Source organism: Malaclemys terrapin, chromosome 16, assembly GCF_027887155.1.
Source record: "Malaclemys terrapin pileata isolate rMalTer1 chromosome 16, rMalTer1.hap1, whole genome shotgun sequence".
NCBI classification, from domain to species: Eukaryota; Metazoa; Chordata; order Testudines; family Emydidae; genus Malaclemys; species Malaclemys terrapin.
Window position 1 is genome coordinate 12,469,944 of NC_071520.1, and position 16,836 is coordinate 12,486,779.

The 16,836-nt window shown below is 48.0% G+C and overlaps 1 protein-coding gene across 1 annotated transcript in view; it reads left to right on the plus strand.

Moving 5' to 3' along the window:
* The window catches only part of BCR (BCR activator of RhoGEF and GTPase), a 135,870-nt gene that overhangs the window by 68,114 nt on the left and 50,920 nt on the right, over window positions 1-16,836 (plus strand). The window contains exons 3-8 of the mRNA XM_054006142.1: window positions 5,573-5,677; window positions 6,222-6,407; window positions 11,694-11,801; window positions 14,167-14,227; window positions 15,345-15,397; window positions 15,801-15,941. Of these exons, the coding sequence (XP_053862117.1) occupies window positions 5,573-5,677; window positions 6,222-6,407; window positions 11,694-11,801; window positions 14,167-14,227; window positions 15,345-15,397; window positions 15,801-15,941 (654 nt within the window). The remainder of the gene's footprint in view (window positions 1-5,572; window positions 5,678-6,221; window positions 6,408-11,693; window positions 11,802-14,166; window positions 14,228-15,344; window positions 15,398-15,800; window positions 15,942-16,836) is intronic.

The window sequence follows — 16,836 nt, forward strand, 5'->3', positions numbered from 1 at the left end:
TGCTTTGTAAAATCGTATTCATCGTGTTTCCAATTTCTTAATCCGTATGCCCCCAACATTTACAATAAAACGATTATTACTGTTAATTTAAACAACAGCCAAAAAGCCCTGAGTCCTTTAAACAGATTTGGGAAGAGCTGTATCTGTCTAATCTTTGGAGCTGGTGAATCCCAGGCTTGCAGTAATTGAATACAACACGCAGTGCCAACCTGGTTAGTAAACTAAAGTACTTAGACTGACAAGTTGTAAACACATTCGAAACAGCTCTGGCCCTGGGCCAGCGTACGCAGAGTGTATAATATCCAGCACTTTTAACCACTCAGACTGGCCTGGAATCAGGTTGCAGGATTGCACCAATGGCAGCGACCCAACATATCAGCTTTGAAATCCCCAGGAGAGCTGAATGCACAGTCCAGCTGTGGAGGAAACACCAGCCTGTGAATAGTGCTGCTGGCAACCCATGCTCCTGAAGCTCTTGTTCTAATCAGTGCTCCCTCTCCCTCCTCCATGTTCTGCCTGCAGCTCGGGGAGAGCAGGAGCAGAGAGCACTGATTACAACAAGCTTCAGAGCTGACTTGGTGCAAAGCTTCACAGAGAGAGCTCTCACGATTGACAGATGGGCTCTGGCTGCTGCCACGAGATGCTCTTACGAGATGCATTTATTTTTAAATTTGTGGAGGAGGGTAGCTGAGGGGAGGTGGGGGAGGAGGGTTCGAGAGGAAGGGGAGGAAAGGGTTGGGGATGGGATAGAATCAGGATGCTTGCTGGACACCTACAAGTGAAAAAGCGGGCCAAGCCAGCCTGAGAGGAAGCCCAGCATCCACCCCTCCCCAGGTCAGGTAGGGAATATATTGCTTTCTGCCATGCGCTGCTCCTGCACCCTGCTGATGACTTCCCACTTTCGTCTTGTAGGAGTGCTGCCGCTTGGCCAGTGTTAATTTGGTAAATGTAGGGCCTACTTCCCACCGCGCTGTGCAACAGCTGGGTGTGCTCAGACTCAAAGTTCCTTCTCCATGCGAGTGGAGGAGTTCCTAGTCCTAGCAGATGTTCCTCTCCCCCATGTGCGACGGGGCTGTTTTTCCAGGTGTATGTGCTCGGCATTCCACTTCTTTCTCTACCTGGACTGCAGAAGCACGGCAAGGAGTGAAGCTATGGTCCCTGGGGCACTCCCCTTGTTTGTTAGAAGCACCAGGCGGAGCAGTGAGTGCTCTTGGAATTGGTGTGCACCTCCCTGCTCTGCCTCTTTGCTTCAGTGGGGGAGAAGGGCGTGGCCTCCTTGCCCACGCCTGCTCACCACTTTGACTCACCACTGATGAGAGGGTGAGACCATTTCCAGTTCTGCAGATGGGAAAGGAGACGGCAGTTGGATGATTGAAACTAACTCCCTGTTCCTGCACCTGCTGAAGTCTGGTGCCAAATTCTCCATGACTTTCCTGGGCCCAGAGTACATTTCCCTGAGCGGGATATAAAGAGTGGAGGATGCAGTCCCCCTTGGAGGGTGAAGAGGTCCTGGTGCTGGATCCTGATGCGCTTCTGGTGGCGAGAGCTGCCCACTCAGTAAGGTACCAGATAAAACTATCAAAGCAGGAAATGTGCATTGGATCATCCATTCTCAGGAGGGAAGTGTTGAGCAGCAGCATAACCCAGGCAGAAGAAACGTGGTGTCTTATTGATCCCTGACAGCAGTGGGAGAAGCAGCAGCAGATCATCTGAATGAGCTCTAGGAATCCGTGTGTAATTTTCAGATACTGCCCTGGAAACCTTTAATGTGCTCTGAGGCTGTAGGTTCAACTCCCCTGGGGTTTCCTCATGCAGCTGCCGCACTGCAGCCTGAGGCAGCCAGGCCACTTGGGCTGGATAGAACTGAAGTCTCCAGCATCACACTTGAAGCTGGTTACATAAAAGGGATTAAAAACCACTGCAAAGCCTTTCAGAGGTGACCTCTCCATCTGATGGCCTTGGGGAGGCCAGCCACGGCAGAGTCCTGGGAGAGATGTTTGAACCTCTGAGGAGTAAAATCTTTTATTAAATATATATTTATAATATATATAAGAAATTATATAGAAATGTTAATTTTAATATGTATATAAGAAATTTTAAGAGTCAAACCAGGAGCTTCCATCTTTACCATCTGAGAATACCCAGTAGGGATTGTTAGAAATCGGAGCCAATTCCTATGAATGGGAAAACAGGGGCTTCTAGAGCTGGAAGAGAAACTGGGTGACAGTAAATCTATAGCAATATTTTTTGGGTTAACTTAAAAGAGATTTAAAGGACTCATCCGAATCGGACTCTGTCTGTCTATACAAAATTCATTATATCGCTCCTGTTCCGCAGCTTTGCAATTCCGTGTTTACAGATTGGGCCTGTTCCTCACAGTCCTACACTGTCATCAGGCAGGGCCTGCTGATGAGAATGACAGTGCCATATCAGTAAGGTACCAATCCCACTATTTGCAGCAGGAGGGAGGTCGAAGTGGAGATGGGTTTTTAACATTTTTTGTGAAGTTATTTGTAAACATTGCAACAAATCCTTGGCCGTCCAGGAGCTTCATGCCTGGCCTTGTATCACAGATCTGGGCCACTGGGCATTTCGCAGCTACAGCCAGGAGAGAGCTCTGATCATCGAAGTGCCCTGGCTCCTTCCCCTTGAGTTGAAGGAAATCTGTTAAAAGTTTTAGGCCTATGTTTTTGCTCAGTGTTTGTACTGTGCCTAGCCCAATGGAGCTGTGGTCCAGGGCAGGGCTCCTAGGCATTCCTGTTATGAGTGATATTTAATAATCATAAAATAGATGAGCAGTTCTGATTATGTAAAGTAGAGGGCAGTGGTGCACGCATGTGGTGTGTGTACACACACACACACACACACACACACACACACACACACACACACACACACACAGCTCAGTATAGTATTTAAAGATGCTGTGCCTAATCACTGGTGTTTTCCTTGAAGCTTAAACTGTCTGCTGGATTACAAATGCCTGAGCTCCCCGGAAACTCCCTTTCAAGATGGCAAAATACATTGTGTCTCTAAGAATTTCACTGAAAGGAGGATGCAAACTCAAGTGCTTTCCTCTTCCATATCTTAGCTGGCTTGTGTATAGTTTTTACCTGTTTCTTTAGAGCAGCTTCCATCTACCATTTCCTTTCACGAGGTGTTGCGGTATTTGACACACTGCAGAACTACCAGAGAGGAGCCATTTTAAGGTCTTTCACTCTCAAACAGTGGTACATGAACAGCATAATGGCCAACAAGGGTCAGGCTAGAGACTCTTGCCTATATGCTCGGGGTATTACTGATCGCCATATTTGGGGTTGGGAAGGAATTTTCCTCCAGGGTAGATTGGCTGAGCCTCTGGAGGTTTTTCGCCTTCCTCCGCAGCATGGGGCAGGGATCACTAGCAGGAGGGTCTCAGCCGATTGAAGTCACTAAAACACAGGATTGGGGACTTCAACGGTAGAGTCCAGGGAAGGGTCTTGCGGCCTGCAGCATGCAGGGGGTCAGACCAGATGATCATAATGGTCCCTTCTGACCTTAATGTCTATGAACTCTATGAACTTACACAATTTAATAAGAGTGCTAAAAAATGTTGTTGTTGTTGTTGCTGAGGCTTAACCCCAAAAGAGGATCCATCTCTCTTTCTCGGAGTTGCATGTGGGCTCAAAACAACATCATAATGAGACTGTTGCTGCAAACTTTACGATGGAGAGGCTACCCACTCTCCATAATAAATCACACGTATCTCCAGAGCCCAAAACCAGGGTCTCCCAGCTAAAGGAGAGCTCTGTTAGCTTTCAGATATGGAAAAGACTCATGTTCAGCCAATAGCATGCAGCCTACTGTCATATTCACCTAGATCCCAATCCTGTTCCCACTGACATAAACAGCCAAAACCCTTCTGATATTCACTGGGGCAGGACTGATCCCCAAACTATCCGTGCACAGCCACTATAATGACTCTTCTAAACAATGCTCCTGTTTTCAAGGAGATTTGACTGTATGAGTGCTGGAAAGGGTTGTAGGCAGGACCGGCTCCAGGCACCAGCCGAGCAAGCTGGTGCTTGGGACGGCAGCTTGTAGGAGACGGCATTCCGCCCAATCCTAGGGCGGCACGGCCGCTTTTTTTTTTTTTTTTTGGTAGTGTTCCGCTCCGGCCGCCCTGTAAGGGGTGGCGCTGCAGGGCGCTCCCGTCCTCCGGGCCAAGCCCGGCAGGGCAGCCTGCATCCTTCCCTCCCAGCCGACCAGAGCAGCGCAGAGCCCTCCCGGCAGGCGGCGGGGCCGCGTGGCAGCGCCCTGCTGAAGCCCTAGCTGTCCCCCTTCTCTCTCTCTCCCTCCCCCTCCCCCTGCTAGCCGGGGCACATCTGCAGCGCAGGGAGTCCCCCTGCACCCTGGCTTCTGCCGCCCTGCAGGTTTGTTTTTTTTTTTTTTTTTTGCTTGGGGCGGCCAAAAAGCCAGAGCCGGCGCTGGTTGTAGGAAGCAGTGTTTTGCGTTAGAGGGAGACCAGGAAATGTAAAACAGAATTTCAAATAGATGGACATTTCTAATGAACTGTATTGTAACCATTGGACTCTTTTTCTTCAAACTTTGCAGAATTGCTCCCTTTTGCCTTTGAGATTAAAATCTGGCTGTTTTCAGGCCAAATGAAGTTTCCAAGCCACAGTTTTATAGAGTTGCTAAAATGAGGTTTTATAATAGACACTTTAACTGAAGAGGTTACCTCTAGAACTGAGTAAATAATTGATTTTTTTTCAATTTGGTGTCTGAACTGAAAAAAATCAATAGAATTTTCTGGGGTTTTCTCACTCTGATGAAAAACTGAAAAAATGTGACTGAAATGATATTTTGAAATGAACTGTTTTGATTTTTTTCCCCCTCATTTTATTTGGCTGAAAATATTTGCCGAATTTGCAGTTAGTTTTGGTTGCCCCAAAACTGCATTTTTTTGATGAATTTACTATACGTCGCAAAAATGTTGCCCAGCTCTAGTTACCAGCTCTCCATAGTATCTGTCTCTAGCCTTTATTACTACCCACATGACTCTGAATTCTTTTTTCCTGTCTTTCTCTTGTCTTTGCATTTTCGCTTTTGGGTTGTCTCTGTGAAAGTACTAATGTTGCATGTAATCCAGATAAGAAAAACCCATTTAGAGAATCAGCACTGAGATCCCAACCAAGTAGTGCAGATTATCCTACCCGCTAAATAAAATAGACCTGTTAAAAGAATAACCTCTGGGGCAAGTTGGTGCGTGAGAACTACCTTAGCGAATGGCAGAAAAGAAACAAGCAGTCATCTTGTGGAAACCCCAGACTTCTGGGGTGGGGAGGGGTGTCCAGTGACACACACAATTATTAGTCAAGCTCATGGAGAATTATCATTACGTTTCTAAGTTACTGGGTAAGTAAACTCTGTATATTATTTTTATCTTTGTACGTGTGCCCAGAAGCTGAGTGAGTGTCACATTCTTTATTAATCTATAACTAAATACAATAAATTTAGTTTGCCCTGAGGTCATATTTTCTAGGCTGAATAATGCTCCCCACTCCTTTCCTTTCATCTTCTTTCTCTGTAGAGTGAGCCAGACTTGGAGAAGGGCTTGGAGATGAGAAAATGGGTCCTGTCTGGAATCCTAGCCAGTGAGGAAACCTACCTGAGCCACCTAGAGGCTCTGCTGCTGGTAAGCACTTGTCACAGACACCAGATTTAATGATAATCTTCACATTTCCAGAGCAATTTTCATTCAAAGATTTCCAAGAGCTTCACAAACACTGACCGTCTCACAGTGACCTGGTGAAATGTAGGTAATTGTTATCCTCATTTTGCAGGTGGAGAAATGGAGGCATAGAAAAGCAAAGGGACTTGTCCTAGGTTACACAGGGAGTCATTGGCAGAGCTCGGAATAGAACCCAGGAGCCCTGACTTCTAGTCCTCCTGCTTTAACTACTACACCTGCTACCCGCCAGCTAGTGGAATAGAGATTAAGGGGACAAAACAAGGGGCTCAGGGACTGTAATTTCAGCATTCCTATCCTGGGAAAATCTGTGAACTGGGAGTTGCTGAACTACCCCAAGGAGAGAATTGGTACAGTCTAGTGTTCAGAGAGTCACTGAAGTGTCAGTGGGAACATCATGTAACAGAATAGGGAGGAGGCATTAGAACATGACGACAAAGACAAGTTTACTTGGTGCGTGTAGTAACAATCTCCGCGATTCTACTTTTAGCCCATGAAGCCTTTGAAGGCTGCTGCCACCACTTCTCAGCCTGTACTGACCAGTCAGCAGATTGAGACTATTTTCTTCAAAGTGCCTGAGCTGTATGAGATCCACAAAGAGTTCTATGACGGGCTCTTTCCCCGCGTCCAGCAGTGGAGTCACCAGCAGCGTGTCGGAGACCTCTTCCAGAAACTGGTGAGTGAGCTGTCACCACCAACGCTCCTTTAACCTCAGGTTTCAGAGTAGCAGCCGTGTTAGTCTGTATCCGCAAAAAGAACAGGAGTCCTTGTGGCACCTTAGAGACTAAATTTGTTAGTCTCTAAGGTGCCACAAGTACTCCTGTTCCTTTAACCTCAGTGCAGCTTAAATAGGCGTGTCTGCCAGGTGTGTCTGAGACTCTCATTCATTCCTTTGCATGGCTCTGGTGTGTGGAGGTCCATGGCTGGATGAGGTGGTAGAATTTTAAATTCGTCTTTCCACTGTGGAGGGGTCATAACTAGGCCGGCAGTTTTGTGCTTAGAGGCTACATCATGATCCCACCAATATTACAAACACAGTCCATCTTCCAGAAGACTTTAGAGCTCCCCACAAAGCCTGCAGTGTGTCACTTGCTGATCATTCAGTTACCAAGGAGGCTGGCATGGCATCCTGACACTTGAGAGAGAGAGAGAGAGAGAGACTGTCGGAGCCCTTTGGAGGCACGTAGAATAGAGTTCAGTTTCATATTTCATTTCTTGTATAAAATATCCCGTGACACTGCATAGGAGTGAATTAGATGCTAGTGGTGCATTGGCTGTGCAATTACTCAGTATGATTCATATGCTGCCTTGGAGGTTGGAACCATTGTGGTGGAGGACTTCCAAGCAGCTCTCAGAACCCTGCAGTTCTGTCCTCAAACATCCTGTGTCATACCTGACCATCCAGCCTGTTTGAACATGATTTCCTTTGGAGCCTGCTAGTCCTGTTCCAGAGCAAGCTACAGGGATTACTACAGAGGGACAGGAAGTGTGTTCTCTCATCCTAGAGACTTACTACTATTATTTATTACGTGTGTTGTGATAGCACCTAGGAGCCCCAGTCACAGACCCTGACCACATTGCTCTGTACAAATGGAGAACCAAAACATCATCTGCTGCATCCACATCCCCTGCTGACCCCCTCAGCACATGTGGTAGTGCATTTCACTAGCATTTGCAAAATTCTAATTAAAACTTACTAGCCCAGGCACAAAATCCATGTGCCCAGCCTGACCATGCCAGTGATGATATTGACAAAACTAATGAGATCTTACTCCTCCATCAGTAGACCCTTGCTCACCCTGTATTAACAGACATATAACACTCTGCCAGCTCTGCACTAGACTGCCAGATCAGCTGCTAGGACCTTGGTGGTGTTTCTTCCTCCTTGAACCGTTCATGCTGTCTGTGCTCATCTGCCACAGGTCTGGGGGCAGTAGAGCGAGGCAGCCTCACGGGGAATAACCATGTTCTTTCACTATAACCATAGCCAAGGTCAAAACTACAGGTAGCTGCTTAGGTTGTGCACACAGAAGGCCCCTTATTAGGAATTAGCATCTCAAATCCTTCCTTTGTCTCTGCTCTGGCAGCCGGTCCTCTCTTGGAGCTAGTATAACCCAAGCCGTTATCAGATGATTGTTTCTTTTAGGCATTGCCTTGGGGCACTGCTGCTCTCACTTGGCTAGGGAAATGAATTCGTTTCAGATGTTTGAAAAAGGAAACTGGTGTGTGTGTTTATGTGCATTTCCACTTGTTGCTGCTCTGTTCCACCCCTCCCCTCGCGGCCTCCTATCCGTTTTGCTTCGCTCCATCTGCACTGTTGTTGTTACCTCGTGCTTTGATATTCCACCCTCCTCTCCCTGTGCTCCTGCTATTCCCTTTGCTGTGATGGTGGATGTGTTTTTTCAGTCTGGTGCTGAGAGTTCCCCTAGCAAAGTTCAACAAAAGACCTCCGTGTGCAGAACACAACAGATGAGAATAAAGCAACTTACAGAGCCTGAAGATGACCTAGAGGTTCCCAAGCCAGATATACCTGATTGTCTGCATTCAAAAGGCATCCCTCTAGCCCCTCCCCTATAGTGTGCAGAAAGCAAAGGATTACGGGAGCTTCATTTTCTTTTCTAAAAAGAAAAGAATCTTCACATTCCTTAGGTGTCTCTGATTCCCTGAGTTGGGGAGACATTCCACTGAGTAGCTTATTGGATGGAGAGTGCAGTTCACCAGGGTCACTTAATTGTTAACATCTGTGTGGCAATGCACCAGCTCCCTTCCCTGTTGACTTGAGACAGGGGGACAATATTTTATGTGCCCTCCAGCAGCTCAAGACAAAACCGCAAGAAGCTGCCTTTCACTGCTGGTGTATTTCAGTCAGGAGGAGATTGGTTGGTGCCTTCGCAGATAGCTCATGGACATGGTATGTGGGGCTCAGAGATTAGCTCACAAGGGCTGAGCCGCTTGCTAAAGCTGAGATGCAGGAAGAGTGCTGCAATCAAATGATGCTTGATAAACTGCCTTGAGAGGGTAGCGGAAATAATGCTACTAGCTGAGGGAGAGCTCTTCAGATGAATTACCATAGCTGGCTTGTCCCAGCAAGCTTTGACTTGCTGTATTGCTACTCTGGCCTGAGTTTAAGGCCGTGCCATACAGATCCCATGTACCTGGCATCCATGATACTCTTTTTCTGTTCCCCTGACCCTTTTGTGTTTGTAACAGAATTGGCAAGCTATGTTGGATCTGTGTTGGGAGCAGCTTTCCCTAGTGTAGCAATAACTCAGCGATGCGGAGTGAACATCCCAGGGAGCTCTGGGCTTGCTTAGCTATTTCAGCTCTGGTGATTCAGTGCAGTGATCTGACAGATACTGCAACAGTCACTTTATTCCACTATTTTCTCTGACAAACTGAGCGTTTTGCTGTACTGGACAGAGCCAAACCATTCTTAGCAGGCAGTTAAAACCATCTCGACAAGAGAGAGAGTGCTGAAATACCAGACATTAGCGCATAGTCAGTCAGGACGCATATCAGGTCCTTTGAGCAGACTTTTCGCATGTGGCCATACCATGAGGTAGGATTATGGTGATAGTTTGGAGTCTTGATAATTGTACTCAGAGCACTAGTGGCATTCATAGAATATCATAGAATATCAGGGTTGGAATGGACCTCAGGAGGTCATCTAGGCCAACCCCTGCTCAAAGCAGCACCAATCCCCAGTTTTTGCCCCCAATCCCTAAATGGCCCCCTCAAGGATTGAACTCATAACCCTGGGTTTAGCAGGCCAATGCTCAAACCACTGAGCTATCCCTTCCCCCCATACCTATCTCCTAGAACTGGAAGGGACCCCGAAAGGTCATCCAGTCCAGCTGCCTTCACTAGCAGGACCCAGTACTGGTTTATTCTTTTTATTTAAACTGTAAAATAAAGAACCCTAGATTGAAACTGAAGGCAATACACCAAGGAGACTCTGGAATCTTACATATTGTGGCACTCTCTGCAGTGAGTTTCTGCTAACAGAAACCGTTAAGGTAGCTGTATTATCCCACCTAGTCAGCTGGAGGAGAAAAAGCACCAGCTGTCAAGAGTAGAACGGGGTGAAATATTCTGAAAATATATTGGAGAGCTTTAAAATTTTTGGATTTTTAATGAAAAACTGAAATTGTGTCTCAAAAAAAAACATTTTTTTTTAAAGTTCTTCATTTTTCAAAAACAGAAAAATGATTTTTAACAAAAACCAAATTGTTTTACCAAAAAAAAAAAAAAAATTGTTTCCAGTTTTTCATAGAAAAATGGGAAAATTTTAACCAAAATAAGAATTTTCTGTGAAAACGTTTATTTGGCTCAAAAAGGCATTTTTCATCCAAAAATGTCTTGATGATTTTTTGGACCGACTCTATTCAGGTGTGGTAGGGAAAGAAGAGTCCTTGCACTAATGGAGAAATCAAAGCACTTATGTCCTAGAGATGGCGGCTAGGATGTGATTCCAGAATTGAAATGTTATAAGTCTCCCAGCAGAGACTACGGTCAGGATTAGTGGTCGTTTGGGGGGGGTGGTACAACAGTGCTAGCGATGGATCATATGCTTTCTGCAGGCCTGGGGCCAGACCATCCCTGGCATCCGTGCACAGTTGCCACTGATTTCAGTAGGAGCTGTGCCATTGTACAGCGGGGCTGAAATTGGTTCCCTCGTCTCTCTGTGGAAAATCACTTTAGGAGGCAGCTCACCGTTTCTCAAGCTACCATTACTTAAATAAACTGTGTAGGGAAAGATGCACAGAGGTACTGGGAAGCTACTCAAGTGCCAGGCTCTCCTGCGGGAGGCAGTGTAGGGAATGATGCAGAAGTACTGTTTGCGGGGGACGCTCACAGCTACGTTAGAAGGAGGGTCTCCGAGCTGGATTCTCTCTAGAATGGTGTAGGATCACCGGCTGTGGGGAAGTTCTCCGCTCCTCCGGTCCCAGTCTCTCAGCAGCAGTCATAGTAGGGAATACTGTCAGTGCTGGCAGTGGACACACGGTAGTCATAGGGTAAGTGAAGGATTGAAAATACCCTCCTCTCCTTTTCAGTAGCGTCCTTCAGTGCTCCTTCTGTTGGTGTTTTTCTGATTGTACGCTGGGAAGCCCATTTGAACTGCCGAGGTGTTTATAGCACAGCTGCATGTGTCTGCAACACAAAGGTTACTTTAGAGTTCAGACATGCTTGGAATTTGCCCAGGGATTTCCCGGCTGGATCTTACGCTGTCTAGCATGAACATGACTGCTGTTTAGAAATCAGCAAACAGGATCAGTGCTAAGACCTAGTGATTAATAATGGCTCATTACAGGATCCAAGGCTTGCTGTATCTTTATCAGGGTCCACCACACATTCTGCTGTTGCAAAATCCCGCATTGCCGTCCAGGCCTTCCAGCAGTCGTTCTGTACTGTGTGTATTGTATTTGACTCTTCAGCACTGCTGTCCTTAATGCTTCAACCATGTGGCTTTAGATAATGTCTGCATATGTAGATCTTGGGTAATATCTGGGTTTGTTTTAACAGCTTCAGCAGATGCACAGAAGCAAACGAGTAGCTCATTGGGGTCACGTTCGTGCTATAGGCCTGAATCACTCCTGTCTGATTCATATTTCATGGCAAACAGCCAACAGCTCCTGCAAAGTTTCATCCATGAGCTAAAATATTAATAGACGCTAATCTGGCAGTTTAGAAGGGAAAAACTAGGCGATGGTAATAATGATTTGTCATCCTCCCAGGCTAGCAAATTAACTTCTGCTGGTTAAAGGGAGCCACCACACCAGGAGCACCTGTTCCAGTGGGGGAGAATCCACAGGAGGGAGGGGCACTTCCTGTTCAGAGCATCCTGAGTTTCTTTGGATTGGTGTAAATCAGCCTCTTCCTTGGTTATTCAGACTCCCACCAGCAGCTGTCCCAAGCCATCCCCCTCCCTGGTGTTTACTTTGCTTTGTTTTGATTCCTGCAGGCCAGCCAGCTGGGAGTGTACAGGGCCTTCGTGGATAACTATGAGGTTGCCATGGAGACGGCAGAGAAATGCTGCCAGGCCAATGCTCAGTTTGCTGAAATTTCCGAGGTAATGTCATGATGTTCAGACACACGCCGCCCGGAGCTGATTAATACACTGCGATGTCGCTCCTGTGCAGCCTCAGAGTGCCTTTGCAGCCATCGCTCCTCGGAGAGGCTGGGACTGGAGGAGCTGTGAGCAGGGCCGGCTCTAGGCACCAGCAAAACAAGCTGGTGCTTGGGGTGGCACATTTTTAGGGGCGGCCTGGCCGGCGCCAGAATGCCGCCCCTAAAAATGTGCCCCGGCCGCCCTAGCTCACCTCCGCTGCTGCTGCCACAGCGCGCGAAACAGCTGATTCGCACGCCGCTACTCGCCCTCCCTCCCAGGGTCTCAAGCCTGGGAGGGAGGGGGAGATCCCGAGCAGCCGTTTCATGCGCCGCTGTTCCCCCTCCCTCCCAGGCTTGGGAGCCTGGGAGGGAGGGGGAGAAGCGGTGCCCGCGCCGCGGCCACTCGGCGTCTCCCCCTCCCTCCCAGGCTCTCAAACCGGGGAGGGGGGAGAGACTCCGAGTGGCCGCGGCGCGGGCGCCGCTATTCCCCCTCCCTCCCTCCCTCCTAGGCTTGAGAGCCTGGGGGGAGGAGGCAGGGCTGGGGATTTGGGGAAGGGGCGGAGTTGAGGGGGGGCTGGGGGTGGGGTAATTAAAGAACGGGGGGGTGGGGGGGGCAGCCAAAATTGTTTTTGCTTTGGGCGGCAAAATTCCTAGAGCTGGCCCTGGCTGTGAGCTTCCCCACAGCCACTGCTCCAGCCCCAGCCCCTCCAGTGGCCTTTAGTTAAGGCTGGCCCAGGAGGAACTATGAATTCTCTCATCGGCAGTTTTTGCTCACTATTCCCCACAGTGACTCTTATAATGACTGGCATGGCTTTGAACTTTCCTAGCCCTGCTCCAGCATCATGCAGTCCTAAAGAGGAAGGTTGTGTTTGAGCTCCTGATGTCTCTTTTTTGCTAATAATGACACTGACTGTGGTGTAAAAGGCCATCTCTAACAGCTTGCATGATGTCTGTCGGTAGAATCACAGGCTTAATTAGCCTCAAGAGCTGAAAGAGGTAGCGCTAGAATGCGCTGTTTAAAATGACAAGTGTGTCAAGTGGAATCTTCTTCTTATTTATTAGGCTGCTTTGATTTCCTCCCTTTGAGTGGGATTCCATGTGCTGAAGTACTTTGCAGGCTTCTCATGCCGTGGGCTCTGGCTGGGTGGAGCTCCTTGTGCAGCGGACAGTGTCGCTGTGGTGATTACAGCCCCAAGAAACACCACAGCTGGAAAAAAGCAGCTGCCAAAAAAAATTGGATTTAAATGGAACCACCTTTTCAGTATCGGATCTGCGCTGTGCCGGAGGCATTTATTGCTTTTCAAAACACTAGTTCGTCCAGGAGCCCAAATCTTTTTTTTATCTTTAAAATTAAAAAGTTTCAAGACATTAAGATTGAGGGAACACAAACTGGCAATGCCCTTTGAAAATGTGCTGTGGTTCTCATGACAGTGTGAAGGGGTTCCCCACCTTCCATCCGCAGCCATGGCTCTTCGATGGGTTTTGATCCTCAAACACCGCCTGTAGCATCAGCGGTGTTACCTCGCTATCAGGGCAGCTTCCCCCACGCTTAATTTTTTTTAATAGATAAATACAGTCGGTAAAGTCTCCTCTGACTAACAGTTAGATGTGTGAGTTGTGTTGTGGTAGTGCCCCAAAAGGGATCCGGGCCTCCTCATGTTGGGCACTGTACCAAACGCAAATTGTGGGCACCACATATTGTGTCATGTCCTGGTGGGTAAGTGCTAAAGCCCCGGCGATGACCATGGTGTAATAAATAGTAACGATGATGAATATAGGGGTACTTTTGCACTCCTGTGCCCATGTCCTGCAGAGGATTTCACAGCACTTTACCCACATTAATACATTCAGCCTCAACATTCAGGGCAGCAGAAGAATCCGGAATAGCACCCCGTTTTGCTGACTGGTAGCTAAAGCACAAGGTGGGCAGACTATATGTACCCTGAGCCAATGGCACGTGCATCCTTGTGGACATGCTCCCGTCTGACTGGTGATAACAACTCAGCCATCCCCAGGTTTTCTTCCATATGCTGAACATGGCTCCCTGGTTTCTTGGGTCTCTATTAAAACTCACTCTTAGGAATTCTGCTTGGAGCAGGAGGCTCCTGGCAGACACTGATGTGGTGGTGGTAGAGGTACCATCAGGTCAATGCATTTTCCTTCACTGACATGGAATATCGCAGGGTTTTTCTGGATGCTGCTTTAGGTCTGACTGTATGAACACAGGCCCCTCTTCCTCCCTTGGAGGTGTTGAGGAGGTTCTGGGTTCCAGGGTGGCGTTTCTGGGTGATGATCAGTCTCCTACACAGATTTTCTTTTTCTTTTAGAATCTCAAGGCCAGAAATACAAAGGACTCAAAAGATCAGACAACCAAAAACTCCTTGGAAAGTGAGTGTTCTGTGTGGAGGAGACTCTGGTTTGTCAGTGCTTGGAGGGGTGGGAGTGGAGCTGTCTATTGTTGCCGTGGATGGAGGGTAGATATATTGTGGAATAACCATTCCCCAGCCCCACCTTCCATGGTCCTTTTGCTTTCTAAATGCTGGTGGGTTATGGTGACTCTGCTTGCTTTCCCCGGGAAGCAGCTCCCTTTTGCTCATTAGCAGAGCACTTGCCTAGAAAGCTGCACGTCTGCGCAGGAAGCCTCCATTAATCTTACTGGCTAGTCGTTCCCTTGGGCAACAGTGGACCATTCACAGAATAGCCATGATCTTTGAAGAGCATATATTGCCTAATAGTAGCACAAACAACATCATACAAGGAATTATTATTTGTACTACAGTGGTGCTACAGATCCCAGCTGAGATCAGGGCCCATTGTACTAGGCCCCGTACATACACATAGCAAGAGATCGTCCCTGCTCTAAGGAGCTTCCAGACTTGTTTAGGGCACAGCCTCATGGATGGCTGGATTTGGGAGCACCTTAGAGATGCCAGGCTGAGCTTGGGAGGGGAGTTGGTGCCTTGATCACTCTTCAGAGACCTTCCTGGCAAGATTAGGAGAGGCGCTGAAGGGGAATGGCTCTAGAGAGTGCGGCTAGGCACGGCGCTCAGTTGCAGGGTCAGCCATGAAGATCTAAAGCTGTAGGATGTAAGAGGTTAATCAGAGTGCCCTGCTGGGAGTGTTCTGTGCCATTCAGTGAGCTCACCATTCACTCTCCCTCAGCTGCGTGTCGCTTGGGGTGTGCAGTAGGTTGTGTTTGTGTGTCTCTCTGTGTTTGTGCAGTGTGTTTTGAATGTTTGCATTCGCAGTAATGAGCTGTGTGTGCGGAGGGGGGAATGTTTGTAGAGGGGGTGTGTGTGCAGTGTGGCTGCTGACTGCTTCTCTCCACACACTTGTGTGTTTTATTGACTCTGTAGCTCATTAACTGTGGAGAAGAGAATTGCAGGATGTTTCCTCTGTACTAATGTGTGCCTGTATGTTTGGTCGCATGGCTCAGTGTGCTCTGTAGGGCACTCTGTTTTTAGATGGCTGCCTTTCTTATCCCTCTGCTGCTTTCTGTCCACAGCTCTGCTGTACAAGCCAGTGGATCGAGTGACACGCAGCACACTTGTTCTTCATGTAAGTAGCTTGTGTGTTTAAATGGCAATTATAAGAGCGCAGACGCTGTCCCCACTTTCTCTTCCCTCCAGCCTTTCCTGCACAGACAGGACTGGGGAAACTAATTCGCTCTGCATGGGTGTGTCTTGTCTTTATATGCAGAGGAGCAATTTGAAGTTTCTGGTGGAGAATAATTCCATGTATGGAACCAGTGACATGTCCCCAGCGGGGTTAGCAGGCGAGGTTAGACTCCACAGCTGCAGTGGGATGGGACAGTCATCTGCAGCCGTGCCCCTAACTATAACAAGAGTCCAGAGCCACCTGTCCCAAGGGTTCCAATAACTGGGCTGCCAGAGCGTATGGCTCGCTGTTCTGGTGGGCGCCGTTCCTTATTCTTGTCCCTTCTTTGTGCTCTTGGTGGTAGGATTTACTGAAACACACTCCAGCAAGCCACCCCGACCACCCGCTCCTGCAGGATGCTCTGCGCATCTCTCAGAACTTCTTGTCCAGTATCAACGAGGAGATCACACCCCGCAGACAATCTATGACTGTCAAGAAGGGAGAGGTGAGTCCCCATCCTCTAGTGACCAGATCTATTTCTAAACACTAGTTCTGCCTTTCTCTGGGAGGGGCTGGAAATTAGGAGAGTACCCTAGCCTTCTGAAGGTTACAGCGAATGCAGGGATACCGGAGGACTTATGCCTCCTTTTGGTGTAGAACTCTAGCATGCTAGCTAAGCTTAATACTCTGTGCGGAGTCGTGCTGACACCCAAAGTACTCAAGAATTCCTGGCTCCCAGTCCAGTGTTCACTCCCCTAGGCTATCCCTTCATTCTGTGAGAGGTTGATACCTGCTTGTAGATTTTCTTAAAGTCCATGCTACTAGTTCCTGTGTTGCTGAGACACAGTTTATGCACAGTCCTTGGGTTCCCCAGGACGTGGTGTGGCTCGCTGCACATTCTGGTCAGAAGGCTATCTGGAGCTACCACAGGGGAAGTGTGACTAGAATCCCAGCTCCTCTTGCTGCAGCGTGCATAGCGTGTGCTAGCCCGATTCAGGGAGAGTTCTCGCTAGTATTCGGTGTGCAAACTGAATAAGGGCCTATGGTTCAGAAGGAAGGAAGGCAGCTGCTGGAATAATGGAAGATTAGTAGGGCATTTTCCAGCACTCATGACCTTTACATCCCCTCTCAGGCACAAACTTGGCAGGATGTTCACCTAAATCTGTATATTCAGAATGAAATGCATTTTCTGCATCTTCTAGAAGCCTATAGTCTTGGGCAAGAGGGAAATCTCACCTGGGGGTGTGCTATAGCTATCTGCTGTGAAGAGCGAGAGAGGGGCAGGCTGGTCACTGAATGATGCTAGGAGTTGGTACTGTGATTTCTGTCTCTTAAAGTATCCCCAAAAGGTGTCAGGACCCAAGGTACAGTGGAGAAGTACAAGTTACAGCCCCAGTGTC